This window comes from Triturus cristatus, chromosome 9 (assembly GCF_964204655.1).
Source record: "Triturus cristatus chromosome 9, aTriCri1.1, whole genome shotgun sequence".
Taxonomy (NCBI): Eukaryota; Metazoa; Chordata; class Amphibia; order Caudata; family Salamandridae; genus Triturus; species Triturus cristatus.
In genome coordinates, this window is record NC_140592.1 from 1,274,680,838 (window position 1) to 1,274,705,858 (window position 25,021).

The following is a 25,021-nucleotide window of genomic DNA, read 5'->3' on the forward strand; positions in this document are numbered from 1 at the left end:
CCGGTCACACAGAACCAGAACACAAGAGTGAACAGCATGGAGCCAGTCACACAGACCTAGCACATGAGGGTGAACAGTATGGAACCGGTCACACAGAACCAGCACAAGTGGGTGAACAGCATGGAACCGGTCACACAGAACCAGCACATGAGGGTGAACAGCATGGAACCGGTCACACAGAACCAGCACACGAGGGTGAACAGTATGGCGCCGGTCACACAGAACGAGCAGAGGGTGAACAGCATAGAACAAGTCACACAGACCCAGAACACGAAGATGAACAGTATGGAGCCAGTCGCACAGAACCAGCACATGAGGGAGAACAGTATTGAACCGGTTACACAGAACCAGCACATTAGGGAGAACAGTATGGAACCGGTCACACACCCAGCTCATTAGGATGAACAGTATGGAACCGGTCACACAGAACCAGCACATTAGGGTCAACAGCATGGAACCGGTCACACAGAACCAGCACAAGAGGGTGCACAGTATGGAGCAAGTCACAGAGACCCAGCACATGAGGGTGAACAGCATGGAACCAGTCACACTGAACCAGCACACGAGGGAGAACAGCATGGAACCAGTCACACTGAACCAGCACACGAGGGTGAACAGCACGGAGCCAGTCACACAGAACCAGCACACGAGGATGAACAGCACGGTGCCAGTCATACAGACCCAGTACACGAGGGTGAACAACATGGAGCCAGTCACACAGACCCAGCACATGAGGGTGAACAGCACGGAGCCAGTCACACAGACTCAGCACACAAGGGTGAACAGCACGGGGCCAGTCACACAGACCCAGCACATGAGGGTGAACAGCACGGAGCCAGTCACACAGAACCAGCACACAAGGATGAACAGCACGGAGCCAGTCACACAGACCCAGCACATGAGGGTGAACAGCATGGAACAGCCACACTGAACCAGCACACGAGGATGAACAGCACTGAGCCAGTCACACAGACTCAGCACACAAGGGTGAACAGCACGGAGCCAGTCACACAGACCCAGCACACAAGGGTGAACAGCACGGAGCCAGTCACACAGACTCAGCACACATGGGTGAACAGCACCGAGCCAGTCACACAGACCCAGCACACAAGGGTGAACAGCACGGAGCCAGTCACACAGACTCAGCACACAAGGGTGAACAGCACGGAGCCAGTCACACAGACCCAGCACACAAGCGTGGGTTGACACATCAGCTTTGCTTTTATATGGTCTCTTATATGCTGCTAGACTTCCTGGCTGCATGAATGCTGGCAATGTTCTGGAATAAGAGACCTGAACCCTGGATACACATCAGGCCTCAAGGACACTGATGGCGAGAACAAGTGTAAGATGTGATTGGCCGATTCCAAGCCTTGGAACTGGCGGTTTTAGAGGAGCAATAAAGGCCAATGAGGCCACCCTGTGTGAAGGCTGAAAACCTCCAGCATAAGCCACCCAACCTTAGAACAAAGAAGGAGGCTAAAACAGCACATGAGTTTCAAATGGATCAAATGATGATCTTACCGAACCATGGCTATCCGAGTCCTCAAACCGCTCTATGGCGGCAGTCATCCCCGAGGGGTATAAAATCCTGAGGAAGGATCGCCCAAATGGGAAAGGAGGCGGTGTGGCAATCATTTTTAAAGTAGAATTAGACTTTGTCCCTTTCCCGCTAAATCTGATTCAGGGAGCAGAGTACTTGGGTTTCTGCTGTTTCTTATCCCCCCAACAATGCCTAGCAGGGATATTAATGTATAGACCCCCAGGAGTTCCTGCCTACACTGAACGAAATTATCACTCTCCTCACAATTAAATATGATCAGTTCCTCCTTCTGGGTGATTTTAATTTACAATTGGATAAGCGCACTGATCTCAATACCATCTCCCTGACTGAAATTATGGCTGCGTGCAATGTGACGCCATCCATCTCTGCTCCCACCCATAATGAGGGACACACTCTTGATCAGATATTCTGTAGTACAGAATTAAAAACTGACCTTCCGACCCCCATCACTTGGTCTGACCATTTTCTCATCAACTTTAAGATACCTAACCTAGACTCTGGATTCCCACCGGTCACACAGAACCAGCACATTAGGGTGAACAGCATGGAACCGGTCACACAGAACCAGCACATGAGGGTGAACAGCATGGAACCGGTCACACAGAACCAGCACACGAGGGTGAACAGTATGGCGCCAGTCACACAGAACGAGCAGAGGGTAACCAGCATAGAACAAGTCACACAGACCCAGAACACGAAGATGAACAGTATGGAGCCAGTCGCACAGAACCAGCACATGAGGGAGAACAGTATGGAACCAGTCACACACACCCAGCACATTAGGGTGAACAGTATGGAACCGGTCACACAGAACCAGCACATGAGGGAGAACAGTATGGAATTGGTCACACAGAAGCAGCACACAAGGGTGAACAGCATGGAACCAGTCAAACTGAGCCAGCACATGAGGGTGAACAACATGGAGCCAGTCGCACAGAACCAGCCCAAGAGGGTGAACAGCATTGAACCAGTCACACAGACTCAGCACACAAGAGTGAACAGCATGGAGCCAGTCACACAGACCTAGCACATGAGGGTGAACAGTATGGAACCGGTCACACAGAACCAGCACATTAGAGTGAACAGCACGGAGCCAGTCACACAGAACCAGCACAAGTGGGTGAACAGCATGGCACCGGTCACACAGAACCAGCACATGAGGGTGAACAGCATGGAACCGGTCACACAGAACCAGCACATTAGGGTGAACAGTATGGAACCGGTCACACAGACCCAGCACATTAGGGTCAACGGCATGGAACCGGTCACACAGAACCAGCACATGAGGGAGAACAGTATGGAATTGGTCACACAGAAGCAGCACACAAGGGTGAACAGCATGGAACCAGTCACACTGAGCCAGCACACAAGAGTGAACAGCATGGAGCCAGTCACACAGACCTAGCACATGAGGGTGAACAGTATGGAACCGGTCACACAGAACCAGCACATTAGAGTGAACAGCACGGAGCCAGTCACACAGAACCAGCACAAGTGGGTGAACAGCATGGCACCGGTCACACAGAACCAGCACATGAGGGTGAACAGCATGGAACCGGTCACACAGAACCAGCACATTAGGGTGAACAGTATGGAACCGGTCACACAGACCCAGCACATTAGGGTCAACGGCATGGAACCGGTCACACAGAACCAGCACACGAGGGTGAACAGTATGGCGCCAGTCACACAGAACGAGCAGAGGGTGAACAGCATAGAACAAGTCACACAGACCCAGAACACGAAGATGAACAGTATGGAGCCAGTCGCACAGAACCAGCACACTAGGGTGAACAGCATGGAACCGGTCACACAGAACCAGCACAAGTGGGTGAACAGCATGGCACCGGTCACACAGAACCAGCACATGAGGGTGAACAGCATGGAACCGGTCACACAGAACCAGCACATGAGGGTGAACAGCATGGAACCGGTCACACAGAACCAGCACACGAGGGTGAACAGCACGGAGCCAGTCACACAGAACCAGCACGAGGGTGAACAGTATGGAGCCGGTCACACAGAACGAGCAGAGGGTGAACAGCATAGAACAAGTCACACAGACCCAGAACACGAAGATGAACAGTATGGAGCCAGTCGCACAGAACCAGCACATGAGGGAGAACAGTATGGAACCGGTTACACAGAACCAGCACATTAGGGAGAACAGTATGGAACCGGTCACACACCCAGCTCATTAGGATGAACAGTATGGAACCGGTCACACAGAACCAGCACATTAGGGTCAACAGCACAGAGCCAGTCACACAGAACCAGCACAAGTGGGTGAACAGCATGGCACCGGTCACACAGAACCAGCACATGAGGGTGAACAGCATGGAACCGGTCACACAGAACCAGCACATGAGGGTGAACAGCATGGAACCGGTCACACAGAACCAGCACACGAGGGTGAACAGTATGGCGCCGGTCACACAGAACGAGCAGAGGGTGAACAGCATAGAACAAGTCACACAGACCCAGAACACGAAGATGAACAGTATGGAGCCAGTCGCACAGAACCAGCACATGAGGGAGAACAGTATGGAACCGGTTACACAGAACCACCACATTAGGGAGAACAGTATGGAACCGGTCACACACCCAGCTCATTAGGATGAACAGTATGGAACCGGTCACACAGAACCAGCACATTAGGGTCAACAGCATGGAACCGGTCACACAGAACCAGCACAAGAGGGTGCACAGTATGGAGCAAGTCACACAGACCCAGCACATGAGGGTGAACAGCATGGAACCAGTCACACTGAACCAGCACACGAGGGAGAACAGCATGGAACCAGTCACACTGAACCAGCACATGAGGGTGAACAGTATGGAACCGGTCACACAGAACCAGCACATTAGAGTGAACAGCACGGAGCCAGTCACACAGAACCAGCACAAGTGGGTGAACAGCATGGAACCGGTCACACAGAACCAGCACATGAGGGTGAACAGCATGGAACCAGTCACACAGAACCAGCACATGAGGGTGAACAGCATGGAACCGGTCACACAGAACCAGCACACGAGGGTGAACAGTATGGCGCCGGTCACACAGAACGAGCAGAGGGTGAACAGCATAGAACAAGTCACACAGACCCAGAACACGAAGGGGGTCTTCTGTTCCATCTGCAGCAGCGGAATCAGAAGTGAGGTGATCGCACGTACCTGGGCTTTCTCCCCCTCCCTCGCCGCCACACGCCATCAGAGGCAGCCACAGGGGGAGACTACAGTACCCAGCAGCCCCCTCTTGCACCGCCCATTTCCGGCGGAAAGCGCGCCCGGAGGCGCTACTTCAGCAGCGGCTCCCCCGGTGGAGCGGGGGTCTTCTGTTCCATCTGCAGCTGCGGAATCAGCAGTGAGGTGATCGCACGTACCTGGGCTTTCTCCCCCTCCCTCGCCGCCACACGCCATCAGAGGCAGCCACAGGGGGAGACTACAGTACCCAGCAGCCCCCTCTTGCACCGCCCATTTCCGGCGAAAAGCGCGCCCGGAGGCGCTACTTCCGCAGCGGCTCCCCCGGTGGAGCGGGGGTCTTCTGTTCCATCTGCAGCTGCGGAATCAGCAGTGAGGTGATCGCACGTACCTGGGCTTTCTCCCCCTCCCTCGCCGCCACACACCATCAGAGGCAGCCACAGGGGGAGACTACAGTACCCAGCAGCCCCCTCTTGCACCGCCCATTTCCGGCGAAAAGCACGCCCGGAGGCGCTACTTCCGCAGCGGCTCCCCCCGCGTCGCGGGACGCGCGCGGGCGTCGCCGGGCTGAGCCCGGGCAGAGGGCGGGCCATCTGTGGCCGTCCGGGGCCGGAAGAGGCTGGGCTGGGCCCCCACTCTAAATCGTTGGTACCGATGTTCTGAACACTAACCAGGTACTGTGATCGAGTAGCAGCGTCACCCACCACCTGTTGTGGTTTCGGACTGGGTTGTGCCTATTGATTATTTCCTGCATTAGCCGCCCTGCATATGTAAGGTGTTTCTGTGTCTGGAACCCCCTTTCTACTTACTTGTTGGTTTCAGATATATACATTTGTTGCTTATTGTATACTCGACCGGGGTTTGTGTTGTCCCGCCTCACGGTCCGGCCCTGTACAACTAATGTCAACCCGTTCAGGTAAAAGTCTGAGGGGGAATGTGGGGGGCATGGCTGGAACCATGGACCAGTTTATTACCCGTGTGGCCAATGTCATTGACAAAGAAATATCTATGGCTGAGCGGCGGCTATCCGGAAGCCCATTTGGCGACAGACGATCCTCGATTGGCCCGATAGCTCAGATACCTTCAACGGAACATGCTTTGGTTCCACTTTCGCACCCTCTTGGCCCCTCTCCTCCGGACCATCCTCGTGTGGCGGCCTTGAGAGCCAATATAGAAGTGCTTGAAAATTTGTCAGATACGGCACTTAATGCCCAAAGCCTTGTGGCCCCAGTTGTAGCAGTAAGCAAGCCAGCTACTGCTATTGCCCATTTGGCTGTCCCCACCAATCCCTCAACTTTACCTAACCCGAAATCTATCATGGTACAGGCGGATATCCACCCTGCCCCCCTAAAATCTAGAAAACTTACCACCTTACAAAAAAATAGATTTTCTAAAAATTGTAATAATAAGAGGCGGGCGGCTGTTAGGAGGGGCTTCCCCAATAAGGTAACTGGAGGGGAATCTAGTCTATTCCAGGAAGATAAAGAAGAGGGCACCGTTGAGGGGAATGCAACTTTTGCCGTCAATACCCAAATTGATGGTAGCTTAGAGCCCCCTCCCTCAGATTCACCCCTGGCAAAAAAAATGGAGGAAATAATGAAATCTCTACTTCTGCCAGTATTAGATAAAATTAGAGGGCTATCCGAGCGAATGGACAAAATGGAGCAGACAACCCTAGATAATTTTTTCTCATTAAAATCTTTTATAAAAATGCAGTTAAAATCTAGGGATGACAGCTTGGGTAGGGGCTCTGACAAAAAGGTGACGTCTACTGCCCGACACAATTTAGCTTAGTTATGGAGGTGACTCATCACAACTCGATCTCTACGGCGCTTGTCGACGGCACTTTTAGTACCATCGGCCTGTCCTCTGTTAAGCCGGCTGAGAAAATTAAATCCCCCAAAGCTACATCCAACATTTTAGGCAAAAAAACTGCTTGTCCCCCGGCATTGGCTAGCGTAGGTGAGAGTAATTCTACTAGCACTGTTATATCTCCGATCATGGAATCATCAGAAAATGCAGTATGGAGCCAGTCGCACAGAACCAGCACATGAGGGAGAACAGTATGGAACCGGTTACACAGAACCAGCACATTAGGGAGAACAGTATGGAACCGGTCACACAGAACCAGCACATTAGGGTCAACAGCATGGAACCAGTCACACAGAACCAGCACAAGAGGGTGCACAGTATGGAGCAAGTCACACAGACCCAGCACATGAGGGTGAACAGCATGGAACCAGTCACACTGAACCAGCACACGAGGGAGAACAGCATGGAACTAGTCACACTGAACCAGCACACGAGGGTGAACAGCACGGAGCCAGTCACACAGAACCAGCACACGAGGATGAACAGCACGGTGCCAGTCATACAGACTCAGCACATGAGGCTGAACAGCACGGAGCCAGTCACACAGACCCAGTACACGAGGGTGAACAACATGGAGCCAGTCACACAGACCCAGCACATGAGGGTGAACAGCATGAAGCCAGTCACACTGAACCAGCACACGAGGGTGAACAGCACGGAGCCAGTCACACTGAACCAGCACATGAGGGTGAACAGCACGGAGCCAGTCACACAGACTCAGCACACAAGGGTGAACAGCACGGGGCCAGTCACACAGACCCAGCACATGAGGGTGAACAGCACGGAGCCAGTCACACAGAACCAGCACACAAGGATGAACAGCACGGAGCCAGTCACACAGACCCAGCACATGAGGGTGAACAGCATGGAACAGCCACACTGAACCAGCACACGAGGATGAACAGCACTGAGCCAGTCACACAGACTCAGCACACAAGGGTGAACAGCACGGAGCCAGTCACACAGACCCAGCACACAAGGGTGGGTTGACACATCAGCTTTGCTTTTATATGGTCTCTTATATGCTGCTAGACTTCCTGGCTGCATGAATGCTGGCAATGTTCTGGAATAAGAGACCTGAACCCTGGATACACATCAGGCGTCAAGGACACTGATGGCGAGAACAAGTGTAAGATGTGATTGGCCGATTCCAAGCCCTGGAACTGGCGGTTTTAGGGGAGCGATAAAGGCCAATGAGGCCACCCTGTGTGTTTTTTATAAAAATCAAACCGGCCAAGGAGAAAACAGAGCTGTCAGAATCAAAAAAGGATTTCAAGTGAAATTGCTCTAAGAACAGGAGGAGAGGAGGAAAATTCTCTTCCTTGAAGGAGAAATGTGCCCCGTGAAGTGCTTAACTCATCCATAAGCCATGCCAGCTGTAACAGATATATCGGCAGAAATGTCAGCATTTGGGTACCTGTCTGCCGCCTGTCTGTGAACAGAGCATTGTCGTGGTGCTGAGCGTAGAATACCTAGTCTATACCACGACTCAGGTCATTACCCAAGTATGCGGCTCATAGCACAACTTTGTTTTCAATCACCCTAGCACAACTGACTTAATCGAGGTCCAATTCCCTTTCTGAAGTGGAATAGAGCAGTGGGGGCATTAATGGAATTCAGTGCCCTCTGCCATTCTAAAACACGGAGAAGAGAAATGTAGGCGCATGAAGATGGCCTTTGACTTCAGAACAGGTAATGTGACACACCCTTCGAAGACTGTAGTAGCAATCCATTCCAACACTGGAGTCTGAACAGACACCTTCAAGTATAGGGGTGGACTGCAGAACTCCTCAAACAGTCTGGTTTGTGTGGGAAACAACGAATTTGAGCCCGAGTGGAAACAGCATCTGACAAGGTAGTTTACCTTTTTCAATCCATCAATCAATCAAATAATCAATCAATCAGAATTTGTAAAGCACAGCAAATCACCCATGAGGGTCTCAACGTGCTGCATTGCTAGCTGCTTTGCAGGTCTCCGTTTATTCGAACAGTCAGGTCTTGAATCGTTTCCTGAATTCCTGGAGCGATGAGGTGGTCATGAGGTGCAGGAGAAGGTTGGTCCAGGCTTTGGCCGCCAGGTGGGAGAAGGAGCGTCTGTTGCTTCTGCACATCCAGGGGGTGTCTGCGAGGAAGAGGGAGGCGGAACGTAGGGGTCTAGTAGGTTGGTGGAAGGTCATTCATTTGTTGATGTGTGCTGGCCCTTCGTTGTGCAGGGCTTTTTAGGAGTCAATCACATCATATTCCTTGTGCTGTAGAGGGTGACTTGAAGATAAACACTCGGGGATGTAATGTGTGAAGGCATAAAGAGTACACAATTCTACACCCTGTATTCCAATCCCAACTCTTCTAATGATGAAATCCACCCTCTCGTATGGGATCGGTTCACCTTTACTCAGCATGCAAGCCAGGTGCTTTATTAGCACAGAGTGCTACTGAGCGATGGATAACTGGGCAGCAAATGTGTCGAGCCGAAATCATGTACATCAGCTCCTGCAAACAGAGAGCTGCAATGCACATGGCTGAAGGCTGAAAACCTCCAGCATAAGCCACCCAACCTTAGAACAAAGAAGGAGGCTAAAACAGCACATGAGTTTCAAATGGATCAAATGATGATCTCACCGAACCATGGCTATCCGAGTCCTCAAACCGCTCTATGGCGGCAGTCATCCCCGAGGGGTATAAAATCCTGAGGAAGGATCGCCCAAATGGGAAAGGAGGCGGTGTGGCAATCATTTTTAAAGTAGAATTAGACTTTGTCCCTTTCCCGCTAAATCTGATTCAGGGAGCAGAGTACTTGGGTTTCTGCGGTTTCTTATCCCCCCAACAATGCCTAGCAGGGATATTAATGTATAGACCCCCAGGAGTTCCTGCCTACACTGAACGAAATTATCACTCTCCTCACAATTAAATACGATCAGTTCCTCCTTCTGGGTGATTTTAATTTACAATTGGATAAGCACACTGATCTCAATTATCACTCCCCTCACAATTAAATATGATCAGTTCCTCCTTCTGGGTGATTTTAATTTACAATTGGATAAGCGCACTGATCTCAATACCATCTCCCTGTCTGAAATTATGGCTGCGTGCAATGTGACGCCATCCATCTCTGCTCCCACCCATAATGAGGGACACACTCTTGATCAGATATTCTGTAGTACAGAATTAAAAACTGACCTTCCGACCCCATCACTTGGTCTGACCATTTTCTCATCAACTTTAAGATACCTAACCTAGACTCTGGATTCCCACCCAGGTCTATTAAGATTGAACACAAATACAGATCCTTTCATAAAGTATCTCTTCCCTCGTTGAGTGAGGCTTTGGAATCGTCAGCTCCTGTGCTGGTCCGCGATCTTGAATCTGACACCACCGCACTGAAATGCTGGCTTAAAGTCTAATCTTGGAAAACGCCACTCCCCTGTCCTCACGTACTTCAAGGAAGACCCACCCATCCGCTCCTTGGTTTAACGAACCACTAAGAGCAAGTAAAAGGACATGAGGGTTCTGGAAAGGAAATGGCAAACATTATTCATTGCATGATAGGAAAATCTAGAAGAGTGCCCAGAAATCCTATTACCTTCTGGTAAAAGAGGCTAACGTGAATTATTTACAGGCAAAGATTGATATGGCTCAAAATAAGGGGATAGTAATGTTTAACAACGTGAAATCCTTCCCCTCCCCTTTGGCAATAAAGAAAGAATCCCCTCACTCAGCCGAATGGACTCAGCAGTTTGCTCTTTCCTTTCACAATAAGATTGCCTTTCTTCAACAATCTTTTGTGGAAATCACAGAAGAGAACCTAGCGATAGACCACACTCTGTTCCAAAGGGTCGACTTTTCGCCTACTCCTACATTAGTAGAGCTCCCTAAAAACTATTAGCCGACTCACTCCATTATCTTAAAGGTCTTTGGTCCGGCTTTCCAAGTGATGCTTGCCCTGCTGAACCACTTGCCCCTATGATTAATGTCACAGTAAATATGGTACTGAATTCTTCTCTCTCTGCTGGTAAAGTGCCACTTATCTGGAAACAGGCCAAAATCCTTTCACTTTAAAATAAATAAAAAAAACCTTCGGCTGACTATAATGATCCAGCCAACTATATAGGCCGATATCGCTCGTTCAGGCTCTTTCAAAAGTTCTGGAAAAACATGTTAATAAAGTCATTTCAAATCACGCAGAGAGCCACAATCTGTTGCACCCTTCTCAATCTGGCTTTAGGGCAAATTTTAGCACTGAGACTGCCCTATTGGAAGTAACTGAGTAAATTAGAGGATTACTAGATCAGGGTGGAAGGGCTGTCCTGATATCACTCGATCGGTCGGCAGCTTTTGATACTGTCCCGCACAAGAGACTCATTGACAGGTTGAGGAATCTGGGAATCAGCGGGGCAGCATTGGCCTGGTTGGAGTCTTTCCTGCAGGACAGAGCCCAAGAGATAAGGCTTCCCCCTTCCCCCTTATTCAGCCCCCATGCGGGCAATGAGGGTTGGAGTTCTTCAGGGTTCCACTCTTAGCCCTACTCTTTTTAATCTATACTTGTCCCCCCTGGCATCCATAGCAGAGGCTAACGGTGCAAAGATCATATCCTACGCAGATGACACGCAACTTGATTTTCACCTGCGAAAAAGGAGCTGATTTCGACAATGTTAATATCAGAGCCTGTCTCTCTAAGGTGTTTCAGTGGCTTAAGGTGAACCAGCTCAAATGCAACTCTGATAACTCAGAGATAGTCTTCTTTGGCCAACCCGCAGTCAGTAACTGGAACGCATGGTGGCCTGAAGAATACTCGCCACCGCACGCCAAGCAGTCATCTGTAAGACACCTCAGTGTTTTTTTTCTGGATAACGCCCTGTCCATGAGGTCTCAGGTGCAAACTTTAGTTAGCACCTGCTTCGGCATCTTGCGTATGTTGAAAACATTTCTTCCACTCTTGACAAAAGAGTCTAAGAAAATAGTGGTCCAGGCCTTGCTGACATCAAGATTGGACTATGCAAATGTCTTGTATCTGGGTCTTCCCAGCTGCCTTGTACAGCGTCTGCAAGTACTACGCAACGCCGCAGCCAGGGCGATCCTCCAAACGAAACCAAGGTTTTATATGTCCCACCTCCTTAAATCCCTTCATTGGCTGAGACTGAAAGAAAGGATCAAATTCAAAGCTCTTGTTGTCTTTTTTAAGGCACTTCAAGGAAAAGGAGCGGGCTTCCTCAGCAAACGAGTCAATCGCTACATCCCAGCTCGATCTCCAAGATCCTCCTCCTCCGACCTTGCTCGTACTCCCAAAGTACGCCTGGCCCGGATGGGTGGCAGATCATTTGGTTGGCTTGCTATCAACAAGAGAATCACCTTCAAGTTCCTCACATATGCCTACAAAGCTCTCCACTATGCAGGACCAGAATAGCTGAACAACCGCCTCGCCTTCCACACATCCGCCAGACAACCCTGCTCAGCCCAACTCGCCCTGGTCTCAACTCACGGATCCACAAGACCAGAACCTGAGGAAAATCGTTCTCCTACCTCGCCACCAAGACGCAAAACACCCTGCCACTTCACCTCAGGCAATCGGCGTCATTGAAACAGTTAAGGAAGGACCTCAAGACCTAGCTCTTTGACTGAACCCCCCACACCTAGATGAATAAGAACACCCCCCCCCCCCCGCGCCTGGAGACCCTTAAGGGTGAGTAGCTACGCTTTACAAACCACTGATTGAACGGCAGGACCTGTTTTTTTCATATTACTTACATCTAACTTTGCCAGCGAACATCAGAGCTTAATGTTAGTTTATCAACACCGGGTTTGCCCAAACACTCTTTACAGGACTTCAATCGGCTCCAAAACCTTAAACCCAAAATATTACCATCCTTGGAGGGAGCTTTACCTTCAGCTCACCGTTCAGGAGTTTCCAATTTATCAATAAGCAGATGAAACACAGATAGATTGAAACACCTGCCCACTAAGCACATCCCACTCTTCACTCCAGCCTCACAAAGATTCAATGTTGAAGAACTTCTTGAGGCTGAACCATCAGAAGATTGAGCATCTTGATGAACTCAAAGTGGATGTTGTTTCCCCCAATTGCTGGGCTTTACCTTTGAAAACACTCCTGCAAATCAACAGATTATCTCAAACTTCAAAGTTCCTCCCTTCATTCACTTATGAAGATCAAACGACTACTAAGAGCCCAAATGAGAACACCAGGCCATGGTGAGCACTCTGCCAACACGTGTCTCTCGTTCCTCTCTTGTTCCTACTAAAGATGCTCTACATTCTGTAAGAGACTAACCTCCTCCAAAGAAACTTGGTTCATTTTTCCTAAATCTTGATAAACTTGCATTGGCTTGGTATTGTAGACAGGACTACATTTTAAGTGTATCCCCTCACATAGGAAGCTCTTCACCTAAACCAAACACTGCATCGGAGCCGGTGGCTTAGATACAGCAGAGAACAAAAGTCTAAAGAGTAAGAACTCCTGATGAAACTATTGAGATTCGAGATCTTGGATTCCAGGAACCAGATGTTTACAGGCGTTGCACCAAACGTATGGAACTTTTGTCAATACAAATAAGAGCCTGATCAACTTTCAGAAGAGTGTTACAAACCAAACTTTTCTGTCTCCACAGTCGATGTTCCGAATCTTTCTGCCAGATCTCGATTCTGGCTAAAATGTCTAGTTCCTCTTCTCCTATATTCTTTTATGTGCGACATAAATTGTGCTGATACTGACCCACACATGAACACGTGTTCGTTTTTTTCTCTCTCTCTCTCTCTCCCTATCTCTCTGTCTCTATCGATCTATCTATCTATATGGCCACACAATCACCATCCACGTCCTTACTAGAGAACTGCAGTTTCAAAAGCTGGACATCTAACATATCCTACTACCAAGCTGCAATACTCCTTCCATTCTGCACTCTTAGTTGTACGTGAGCAGCTCTTGCAATACGGTCAAGACCTACGCTTACGGGGTCAGTATAATCTCACAGGGGATGCTTCAGCAGCAACTCTGACTGTGTATATGAAAAAGACACTTTCTTCTGTGTAGGACATCCTTATCTACAGAACTATGCAATCAACTGGAATTTTCAGATTTCCAGTAAAACACCCATTTTCCTAAATCATACAAAAGCTGCATTTTATATGTGCAGAAAGACTACTTGGGAACTGTGCCATTCTGGATAACCAAAACTGCTAATGCTGCTGCAGAAAACTATCGGGCAATTCCTTGCAAGCTCCCACTTCCCGTAGCACACATTCTCAAATCAGGCTCAGCTGCAAAGGGGTGAAAAGGAAAAGAATGTGCCAGAAAGAGGGTTAGTGCAGTGGAGCAGGCAGGGCACAACATATGCATGCGCTGTGCTCGATCAAGCTGCAGAAGCCACATGCAAAACCCAAAAGGAGTAAGGAAGGGGGAGCGGCATGTCACCCCAAAGCCGCTTGATTCACAGGTAGCTCGTTTCAGCTGCATTCAAGCCAGAAGGGAGTCACTTGGCCCTGGGGCTCAGTCACTGCTCACCTGACGCTTTCTTTCCAAAATAGCCCATTACATGGCCATACAGGTCCCTCAGCGGAGCCTCGGCCTGCGTCCGGTGCGGCCTCTGGGGGGAAACATTGGCCTTCGGCTTGGAAAGAGCATGGACAACAGTTTTATACACGCCACCCAGGGAGCTCTGCGGATGACCGGACTCCTGGCTAGATGACTTTGAGGCACTGAGGCTTGAAGACTGGGGACCACCTTCCTTCGGGGAAGCATGCTTCAGATCCCGGCTAGGATCCGGAGAGATGCTGCGAGGACTAGAAGCTACTCTCAACAGGTCTGCATGTCCGGAGGCCCCAGCTTTGAAAGGTTCCACCAGAGCAGATGAGCTATGGCTGCTCGCAGCCCCACCACTGCTGAAAGCACTGAACCGGCGCAGGCGGGTCTTCCAGGGGGCCCCTTTAGTCTCCAGTGGGTTATAGAACAGCACAGACTCTGTAGCTGGTCTGAAACTCACTTGAACACCGTTTCGTTTCTTGCCTGCTATTTTTATGATTTTGCCCCTGTGAGTGACATTTTCTGGGGGTCGTCTTTTAGCTTGGGATGGCAGCCCAGATCCTGCTGAGTGAGGGGGCTCAGCATGAACAAAGGTAGTGGCTAGGTCCCTGAGCATTGGAAGAGCCTGTGCCAGTGGGACAGGAGTCTTGTAATCCTCCACACTCTCACACTTCTCTTCCAGAGTACTGTCTGATGTTTGGAGAGCTTCCTGCCTATACTCCTCACCCTTTCTCCTGCAGGACTCCTCTGCAATGGGCATGCTATCCATAATTACTTCCTCAATATATAGCTGCACCTCTGGGCCCAAAGCATCAGGATCTATCCCTGCGTGACGTAACAACTCCCCTGGATCTGCAACATGATCTAGAGAGTGATCAATGACACCAGGCTTCCCTGGGCCTGCACGACTTTCAGCAATCGCCCGAAGAGCACACGACTCATGTGCTTGCTCCTCCATACTATATGCTTCATGGGGGATGGACTGTGGGTTCTCTCCCAGAGGGCTGGCAGTGGAATGTCCCTCCCCCAGAAATTCTTTCAGTGAGGCCAGGAGATCTTCTCCTTCACAATCAGTGTACCAGGCCAGCTCTGCATCTGTGAAGTCTGTTGAGCCACAAACATGATCATATATGCTTTCCCCAACCTCCGTGGTGTGGGCCCTGGTGTTAGTATCGGCAGAGGGAGCGGCAGTCGGACCCTCAGTGGCCCTACAGGGTGGCGAGGCCTCTGCGGTACTCAGAGGGCCTGGAGTGTGATGGGATGGACAGGCTTGGACGGGTTCTGCACCTTTGGCACGCTCAGCACTGACAGGCTCCATGAGGTCGGACGTACTGCTGCTCCTGGGAAGCGGGGGGTGATCCTCACCCACCGCTCCAAAGACTTCACTGGCGCTGTCTTCGCTGTGTGAGAAATGCCTTACACGAGACGGCAGCGGAAGTATCTGAGCATCATCCATGTCTGTGGGAAGAAAAAGAGATTCAAACAGAACGTTAATGTTATTACTATAAAATAGAACCAGAAAAGGGAGCAGGGACCAGAACTAGTGGCATGCGCTTCTGAATGCATTAAAATAGAACCAAAGGAATAGGGAATGTAGTTTAGCTTTCTAACAGCTTGATGTTTACATCCGTCCAGAGCTTCTCAGTTCAAAGGAAGCATTGTTTGTTCAAGTGCACAGATTCACTTCCATCAGTAGAACCTGACTTTTTTGTGTCTCTCCCGCTCTCCCATCAGTTCTTGCTTACCCTACCTTTATCCCTTACCCTCAGCTGTTCCTGTTTCTCAACTACTGCTCTCTCCAACAGTTCAAGCTACCCTACTACTGCCATCAACAGTTTATTTTGCTGTTCAACTATCTCATCTGCCTTTGAATGTCCTCTTGTTCCTTCCTCTGTTTGCAAACATCTTTCCTCAGCTGAGCCATCACCCCCCAAGTACTGCCGCTTCTTCATCATGCAACTCGGTTCTAGTTAAATCTCCACCCCAACCAGCTACAGAGAGCCAAAGGAATACATGTTTGATCCTCTTCTGTTTTAGAAATGGCACATATGATCGCCTGTAATTTCGCACCGTAGAGGAGCATGTCCATCTGTGAAACCGCAACACCTCTACTGGCCACCTTCTACAACAGCTCTATGGCGCCACTTCCAAGGCAACATCTGGCCAGCGTCCCCTCTATCACAACGGCTCTACGGCCACCTTCTACAACAGCTCTATGGCGCCACTTCCAAGGCAACATCCGGCCAGCGTCCCCTCTATCACAACGGCTCTACGGCCACCTTCTACAACAGCTCTATGGCGCCACTTCCAAGGCAACATCTGACCAGCGTCCCCTCTATCACAACGGCTCTACGGCCACCTTCTACAACAGCTCTATGGCGCCACTTCCAAGGCAACATCTGACCAGCGTCCCCTCTATCACAACGGCTCTACGGCCACCTTCTACAACAGCTCTATGGCGCCACTTCCAAGGCAACATCTGGCCAGCGTCACCTCTATCACAACGGCTCTACGGCCACCTTCTACAACAGCTCTATGGCGCCACTTCCAAGGCAACATCTGACCAGCGTCACCTCTATCACAACGGCTCTACGGCCACCTTCTACAACAGCTCTATGGCGCCACTTCCAAGGCAACATCTGACCAGCGTCACCTCTATCACAACGGCTCTACGGCCACCTTCTACAACAGCTCTATGGCGCCACTTCCAAGGCAACATCTGGCCAGCGTCCCCTCTATCACAACGGCTCTACGGCCACCTTCTACAACAGCTCTATGGCGCCACTTCCAAGGCAACATCTGGCCAGCGTCCCCTCTATCACAACGGCTCTACGGCCACACCATCTCTCCAACACCCGGCACCACCACCTCTGCAGAATTATGTAACCAAGGAATCATTTAAAGATACATGCTCCAAGCATGAGGAGCATTTCACTTCTCAATCAAATCCACTTCATCAAGACATCTACTGTAGAGAAATTATTTACTAAAAAGAGCTTAATGACATGTATTCCAAAGCCCTACTGGTTAAGCTTTCAACATACACAGCTCTAGACAGAGCGCTTTACTCTGGAGGTTTTATAATTCTTCCATAATATAGTTCACCTGGCCCTGTGCTCCCATTACATGCCTCGCCTGGCCTAGTGCTCCCATAATATGCCTCGCCTGGCCTTGTGCTCCCAATATATGCCTCGCCTGGCCTTGTGCTCCCATTACATGCCTGGCCTAGTGCTCCCATAATATGCCTCGCCTGGCCTTGTGCTCCCAATATATGGCTCGCCTGGCCTTGTGCTCCCATTACATGCCTGGCCTAGTGCTCCCATAATATGCCTCGCCTGGTCTTGTGCTCCCAATATATGCCTCGCCTTGTGCTCCCATAATATGCCTCGCCTGGCCTTGTGCTCCCAATATATGCCTCGCCTGGCCTTGTGCTCCCATTACATGCCTGGCCTGGTCTAGTGCTCCCATAATATGGCTCACCGAGTCGTTTGTTCCATTTATATGGCTCATCTGCCCTGTACTCTCATAATATGGCTCGACTGGCCTTGTGCTGCCAATATATGGCTCAACTGGCCTTATGCTCCCATTATAAGGCTAGCCTGGCATTGTGCTCCCATATTATGGCTCGCCTGGCCTTGTGCTCCAACTACATGCCTCGTCTGGCCCTATGCTCCAATTATATGCCTGCCTGGCCCGGTGCTCCCATAATATGGCTCGCCTGGCCCTGTGCTCCCATAAAATGGCTCGCCTGGCCCTGTGCTCCCATAATATGGCTCGCCTGGCCCTGTGCTCCCATAATATGGCTCGCCTGGCCCTGTGCTCCCATAATATGGCTCGCCTGGCCCTGTGCTCCCATAATATGGCTCGCCTGGCCCTGTGCTCCCACAATATGGCTTACCTGGCCTTGTGCTCCCATGATGTGGCTCACCTGGCCTTGTGCTCCCATAATATGGCTCACCTGGCCTTGTGCTCCCACAATATGGCTCACCTGGCCTTGTGCTCCCACAATATGGCTCACCTGGCCTTGTGCTCCCACAATATGGCTCACCTGGCCTTGTGCTCCCACAATATGGCTCACCTCATCCTTTGCTCCATTTATATGGCTCAACGGGCCCTGTGCTCCCATACTATGGCTTGCCTGGCCTAGTGCTCCCATAATATTGGTCACCTGGCCTTGTGCTCTCATAATATGGCTAGCTTGGCCTTGTGTTCCCATTATACGGGTACGCTTGCCTTGTGCTCCCATTATATAGCTCGCCTGGCCTTGTGCTCCCATTATATGGCTCGCCTGGCCTTCTGCTCCCATTATATGGCTCGCCTGGCCTTCTGCTTCCATAATATGCCTCGCCTGGCCTTCTGCTCCCATGATATGGCTCGTCTGGCCTTCTGCTCCCTTTATAGGCCTCGCCTGACCTTGTGCTCCCATTTTATGATTTGCCTGGCCTTGTGCTCCCATTATATGACCCGGCTGGCCTTGTGCTCCCATTATAGAGCTCACCTGGCACTGTGTTCCCATCACATGGCTCACCGGTCTCTGTGCTCTATTAGTATGTGCCTTGTGTGCTCATTTTATGCCTAACCGGGCACTGTGCTCCCATGCAATGGCTCACCAGGCTATGTGCTCTCATAATATGACTCAAGTGGCCCTATGATCCAATATTATGTCTCACTGGGTCATGTACCCCCATTATTTGGCTACCTCGTCCCTGTGTTTCCATGCTATGGCTCACTGGGCCCTGTGCTCCCATTGTATGGTTCACCAGTCCCTGAACTCCCATGCTACGGCTCACTGAGGCCTGTGTTCCTAGTACATTGCTCACTGGGGTCTGTGCTCCCATGAAATGATTCGCCCGGCCCTGTGTTCCCATTATATGGCTATCTGGTCCCTGTGTTTTCATGCTATGGCTATCGGGCCCTGTCCTACCATTAGATGGCTCACCTGGCTCTGTGCTCCAATGTATAGCTCACCAGTCCATATAATCCCATGCTATGGCACACCGGGCCCTGTCCTCCCATTACATAGCTCACCCGGCCCTATGCTCCAATGTTATGGCTCACATCCATGTGCTTCAATTTTATGGCTAACTGGTCCCTGGCTCACCAGACCCATGGGACTTAATTCAGGTTACACACAATTCATAATCAGTACTTTTCTCACCCACTAAAAATATCGCAGCAGAGATGGGCCTTGACTGAGAGCAGAGAAGAGCACCGCTCAAACTCTGAAACACATCTTTAACGAAACTACTTTGTACCGACGTGTTCACAAGACAGACCATGAACAGTTCTAATCCTAAAGCACTTCAGTCATTAGAAATGCTTAACAGGGAGAGTTTTCCTGCACTTTGAGCGAAAAGAGCTTTACTGAAAAGGAAAACTTTCTCGAACACCAAAGAATCTACACCAGAGAGCGATCTGAAAGGAGTTGTAATCATAATACCACAGTTGACCGAAGATTCCACACTGAAGAAAGACTCTTTTACCACAAAACGTCAGAGATGCCAGACCCTTTTCCTGCAGAGTGTATAAAACAAATAGTGTCAGTTGCAGAAACTGCTTCTTATTCACAACACTTTAGACAGAAACAGTGGAATGAATTTAGAGTGCAGCATCTTTGAGTCCATTCAACAAGCCATATTGGAGTACAACTTTTATGCACAGAGGGGAATAAGAGCTTTATTGGATTGCAAGTCGTATGCACAGAGGGGAATAAGAGCTTTATTGGAGCGCAAGTCGTATGCACAGAGGGGAATAAGAGCTTTATTGGAGCGCAAGTCGTATGCACAGAGGGGAATAAGAGCTTTATTGGAGCACAAGTCGTATGCACAGAGGGGAATAAGAGCTTTATTGGAGCGCAAGTCGTATGCACAGAGGGGAATAAGAGCTTTATTGGAGCTCAAGTCGTATGCACACAGGGGAATAAGAGCTTTATTGGAGCGCAAGTCGTATGCACACAGGGGAATAAGAGCTTTATTGGAGAGCAAGTCGTATGCACACAGGGGAATAAGCTTTATTGGAGCGCAAGTCGTATGCACAGAGGGGAATAAGAGCTTTATTGGAGCGCAAGTCGTATGCACAGAGGGGAATAAGAGCTTTATTGGAGCGCAAGTCGTATGCACAGAGGGGAATAAGAGCTTTACTGGAGTGCAAGTCGTATGCACAGAGGGGAATAAGAGCTTTACTGGAGCGCTAGTCGTATGCACAGAGGGGAATAAGAGCTTTATTGGAGCGCTAGTCGTATGCACAGTGGGGAATAAGAGCTTTATTGGAGCGCAAGTTGTATGCACAGAGGGGAATAAGAGCTTTATTGGAGCGCAAGTCGTATGCACAGAGGGGAATAAGAGCTTTATTGGAGCGCAAGTCGTATGCACAGAGGGGAATAAGAGCTTTATTGGAGCGCAAGTCGTATGCACAGAGGGGAATAAGAGCTTTATTGGAGCGCAAGTCGTATGCACAGAGGGGAATAAGAGCTTTATTGGAGCGCAAGTCGTATGCACAGAGGGGAATAAGACCTTTATTGGAGCGCAAGTCGTATGCACAGAGGGGATTAAGAGCTTTATTGGAGCGCAAGTCGTATGCACAGAGGGGAATAAGAGCTTTATTGGAGCGCAAGTCGTATGCACAGAGGGGAATAAGAGCTTTATTGGAGTACAACTTTTATGCACAGAGGGGAATAAGAGCTTGATTCGAAAAATAAACTTTTCCAGAAACCTGTGTACTCCTGGGACATGTTGGGCTAGGAGAAAGATTTTCTGGGGTATGGCCCATCTCCATATGCTCTGTGCTAATTGAGAGAGCTGTGAAGAGTGTGTGCCGGCTTTTTTTTTTATATATAAACAAGGCTGTCATGTTGTTTGTGCGGATTAGGACTGCCTTGCCTGAAATCTGTGTTTGAAAGGATTTTAGGGTTAGGAAGAGTGCTAGTAACTCCAGATGGTTGATATGGAGTAACTTCTGATGAGGTATCCATTTGCCTTGCATGGTGAGATGTAATAGATGAGCTCCCCAGCCGGAGAGGGATGCGTCTGTTAATACTATCTGGGGAACCGGGTCCAGGAACGGTCGACCCTTGGAAAGGTTTGTGGTGGTCCACCACTGCAGAGAGCGATGGGTACGACCGTCTACCAACACCAATCTCTTAATTGACCCTGGGCCTGGTTCCATTGGTGCGCTAAGCACTCTTGGAGAGGACGCATCTGGAGTCTTGCGTGAGGTACTATGAAGATGCAAGAGGCCATCATCCCTATTAGTTGCATGCACACCCGAGCTGGAAGGGAGTGTTGTGGTATGAATTTTGCGCGTAGAGCCTGAATGCTTGCAATCCTGGCAGGATTGGGGTAGGCGAGCGCTTTTTAGGTGTCTATAGTGGCACCTAGATATTGTTTTATGTGGGATGGTTGGAGATGGGACTTTCCGTGGTTAACCGTGAAGCCCAGCTGGTGAAGTAGCTGGATCGTGGTGTGTGTGTGTTGTACACACTGATTGTACGAACTGGTTTTTATCAACCAGTCGTCTAGGTATGGGAAGACATGAATGTGTTGTCTTCACAGATGTGCTGCCACCACTGCTAGGCACTTGGTGAATACTCGTGGTGCGGTTGTGACTCCGAACGGGAGCACTTTGAAGTGGTAGTGTTGACCGTCCACTACAAATCTGAGGTACTTCCTGTGAGCATTGTGCACTGGAATGTGGAAATAAGCGTCTTTTAGGTCCAAAGTCGTGAAGAAGTTGTTTTGGGAAAGTAAGTACCTGCTGAAGCGTCACCATATGAAAGTGGCCTGAGTGTATGTATTTGTTTAGTGGTCGAAGGTCTAGGATGGGCCGCAGAGTCTCGTCCCTTTTTGATATGAGAAAATATAGGGAGTAGACCCCCATATTTTGTTGGTTGGTAGGAACGTGTTCTATTGCCTCTTTGTCTAGGAGGGAGATTACCTCCCGCTTGAGTAGCAGTAGATGTTCTGGTGACATTGGGCGTTGTCTGGGTGGAATGTTTGGGGGGGTAGATATTAGTTCTAGGCAGTAGCCTGACCGAATTATTTGCGTTACCCATTTGTCTGAGGTGATGGTAGTCCAGACCGGAAGGAAATGTTGGAGTCTGCCCCCGACCGGAGTGTGATGGTCTGGGGGAAGTGGAGGGAAGTCATTGGGTAGGTGCGGTGGCAGAGCGGGCAGTGTTTGTTTTGCCTCTGCCTTTGTTATTGTTGCCCCTGTAGCCGCCTCTTTGGTAACCCCTTGTAAAGGTGGACTGAGTAGGGGATTTGTATGAAGTGGAAGCGGTGTCTGAGGAGTCGCCTCTGGATGTGCTCCGAAAGGAAGAGCAGCGAAAGGAGCGTCTGGGAGGGTGAGATTGTAAGGCTCCCATGGATTTTGCCGTGTCCGTGTCCTTTTTCATTTTCTCTAGGGCGTCATCCACTTTGGGGCCAAATAGATGTTCCTGGTCAAAGGGATGGTTGAGGATGGAGGCTTGTACCTCCGGTTTAAAACCTGATATCCTTAGCCGGTCATGGCGACGGAGGAGGACACTAGTATTGATAGCCCTAGAGGCTGTGTCTGCTGCATCTAAGGCACAACGTATGGAGGTATTGGTAATTGTTTTGCCCTCCTGAATTAGCTTGTTGGCCCTAGCTTTGTATTTATCAGGGAGATGGTGCATTATGGCTTCTAGCTCGTCATAATGGGCCCTGTCATACCTCGCTAGTAGTGCTTGTGTATTGGCGATACGCCATATATTGGCCGCTTGAGATGCAGTACGCTTGCGTGATGCGTCCAAGAGTTTAGACTCTTTGTCCGGTGGTGGTGCGTCACCTGACGCCTGGGAGTTGGCCCTTTTCCGTGCTGTGGATACTACCAAGGAATCTAGTGGTGCTGGCCCTCTGATGTAGGAGGGATCTGTTGGGGCGGCTTTATATTTCTTCTCAATGCGCGGGTTAATGACCCTGGCCCTGACTGGGTCCTGAAAGACCTCCGGCGCATGTTTTATAACACCCTTAAGCATAGGCAATATGGAGGTGGTCCTATGTGTGGTGTCAAATGTATCTAGGAGGAAATCCTCCTCCACTGGGTCGGTATGTAAATCTACCCCGTGGTAGTGTGCTGCCCTTTGCAGTAAATGGTTGAACCCCAAGGAGTCTTCTGGTGGAGAAGGTCTGGAAGGGTAAAGATCGTCTTGTGGGACGTTAGGGACATCAGGGATATTATAATCGTCCCATGGGTCTGGCGATCCTGTGGGAGTGGGGTCCCCTGTAGGTATATCTTGGGGCACATCCCCTATGTCATCGTATGGATCCCCTTGATCATCATCATCCGGGGATGGGGTCGGGGAATGATGAGGTGGGGTGGAGAAGGTGGAGGAGGGGAAGGTGGAGGAGGGGAAGGTGGAGGAGGTGGTGGAGGTAGTCTGAAAGGGGAAGTAGCAGAGTCCTTCCTTTTTGGAGGTGGAGGCGGAGCAGGTTTGTCTAACTGTCTCTTTTTGATAGAGAGCATAAAATGTCCAGTTTTGGGATCCTTGGTTAATGTTTTTTGTAAGGGATCCGTTCCGAATAGTTCTGGAGAGGTTGGTTGGTCCGTCGGCCCCGAAGGAGTCGGGCCGTTGGTTTCTTAGGCTTTTCGGTGCTGGGTCGTTGTTTGGAACCATGCTTGGAAAGCTCCGATTGTTTAGTAGGCGCCGAGATGGATTTCGGCTTCGAAGTGTCGGTGCCGGTGGTCTTATGGGCTTTTATCGGTACCGAAGATGGGGTCGGTGCCGAGGAGCTGGGTCTCGACCCCGAGTGTTTCGGTGTGGGGCTCGGTGTCGAGATGGAGGCCGGTGCCAAAGAGTGTTTATCGGCTCCGACGGTGGGCTGGCTCGAGCCCGAGCCGCCTGAAGGCTTAATTGGCTTCTTTACCGGCCCCGAAGGTGCGGTGTGGGAAGCAGTGTCTTTGGTCTTGCTTAGGCGCGAAGGCGTGACCGAAGCCTTTTTCGGTGCCGGTGAGGGTGTGGGGGGGGGGGGGGGGGGTACTCACAACCCTCTGTGCCGGAGTGATGTTCTCCACATCTGAATCGTCGGCTTCGGATGCGCTGACGAGTCCCTCATCTGTGTGTTGTTCTGGAGCGTCGACGCCTTCCCCAAAGATGTCGTCCGGGATCGCCGAAGAGTGTGCCATGGTTCTTCTGGCTCTTCGGTCCCGAATCGTTTTCTTGGACCGGAAGGATTTACACGCTGGACAGTCTCGAGCCTCGTGTTCAGGGGAGAGGCAGAGGTTGCACACCTCGTGGAGATCGGTGTGGGGGAATTTGGACCCACATCGAGGGCACTTTTTAAATGGAGTCCTTTCCATTAGCCAGGACCAGAGCTTGGGTAGGCCCGAAGGCCGCCGTCGACGACTGGAACCAAAGGTCTTGCCAATGAGAGGCGCGTCAAGTGGGGAGATCGCGATCGAAACAATACCGCAAATTGGGGTGCGGATTGCACGTCGATCGTCGAACTGGAAGCTGTTCGGAACCGGAGCGCGAAGATTACATCCGAGCCCGACGGCGGAAAAAAACAATCTTAGGATGGAGTCACCGATCTCGTGACTTCCAAAGACTTTCCAAGAGTTAAAACAAACGGCAAACATCCGGGACCAACACCAGATGGCAATCTATGCACAAGTGTGTAATCTGCAGCTCATATGCCTCGAACCTAGGAGTTTTCCCCAGTTCAGTAGGCGGCGTAACTGACGAATCTAGCAAGGATGCATCTAGCATCATTATTATAGTGAGGAGGAAACAATCCATCCACCTCAGTGTCATGAGGGACATAGGGCGCCTCTTGAACTAAAGACTTCATGGGCCCACTGCTGGCAACAGAGTCGAGAGAAAGGTCTTGAATCAG

At 50.2% G+C, this 25,021-nt stretch overlaps 1 protein-coding gene across 9 annotated transcripts in view; it reads right to left on the bottom strand.

Annotated features, from left to right (window-relative positions):
- Window positions 1-25,021, bottom strand: part of RALGAPA1 (Ral GTPase activating protein catalytic subunit alpha 1) — a 717,351-nt gene that overhangs the window by 461,464 nt on the left and 230,866 nt on the right. For 5 of the 9 annotated variants that reach the window (XM_085627449.1, XM_085627446.1, XM_085627447.1 and 2 more), the window contains one exon: window positions 14,151-15,626. In XM_085627449.1, the coding sequence (XP_085483575.1) occupies window positions 14,151-15,626 (1,476 nt within the window). The remainder of the gene's footprint in view (window positions 1-14,150; window positions 15,627-25,021) is intronic. The other 4 variants (XM_085627452.1, XM_085627453.1, XM_085627451.1 and 1 more) reach the window with 1 other exon arrangement.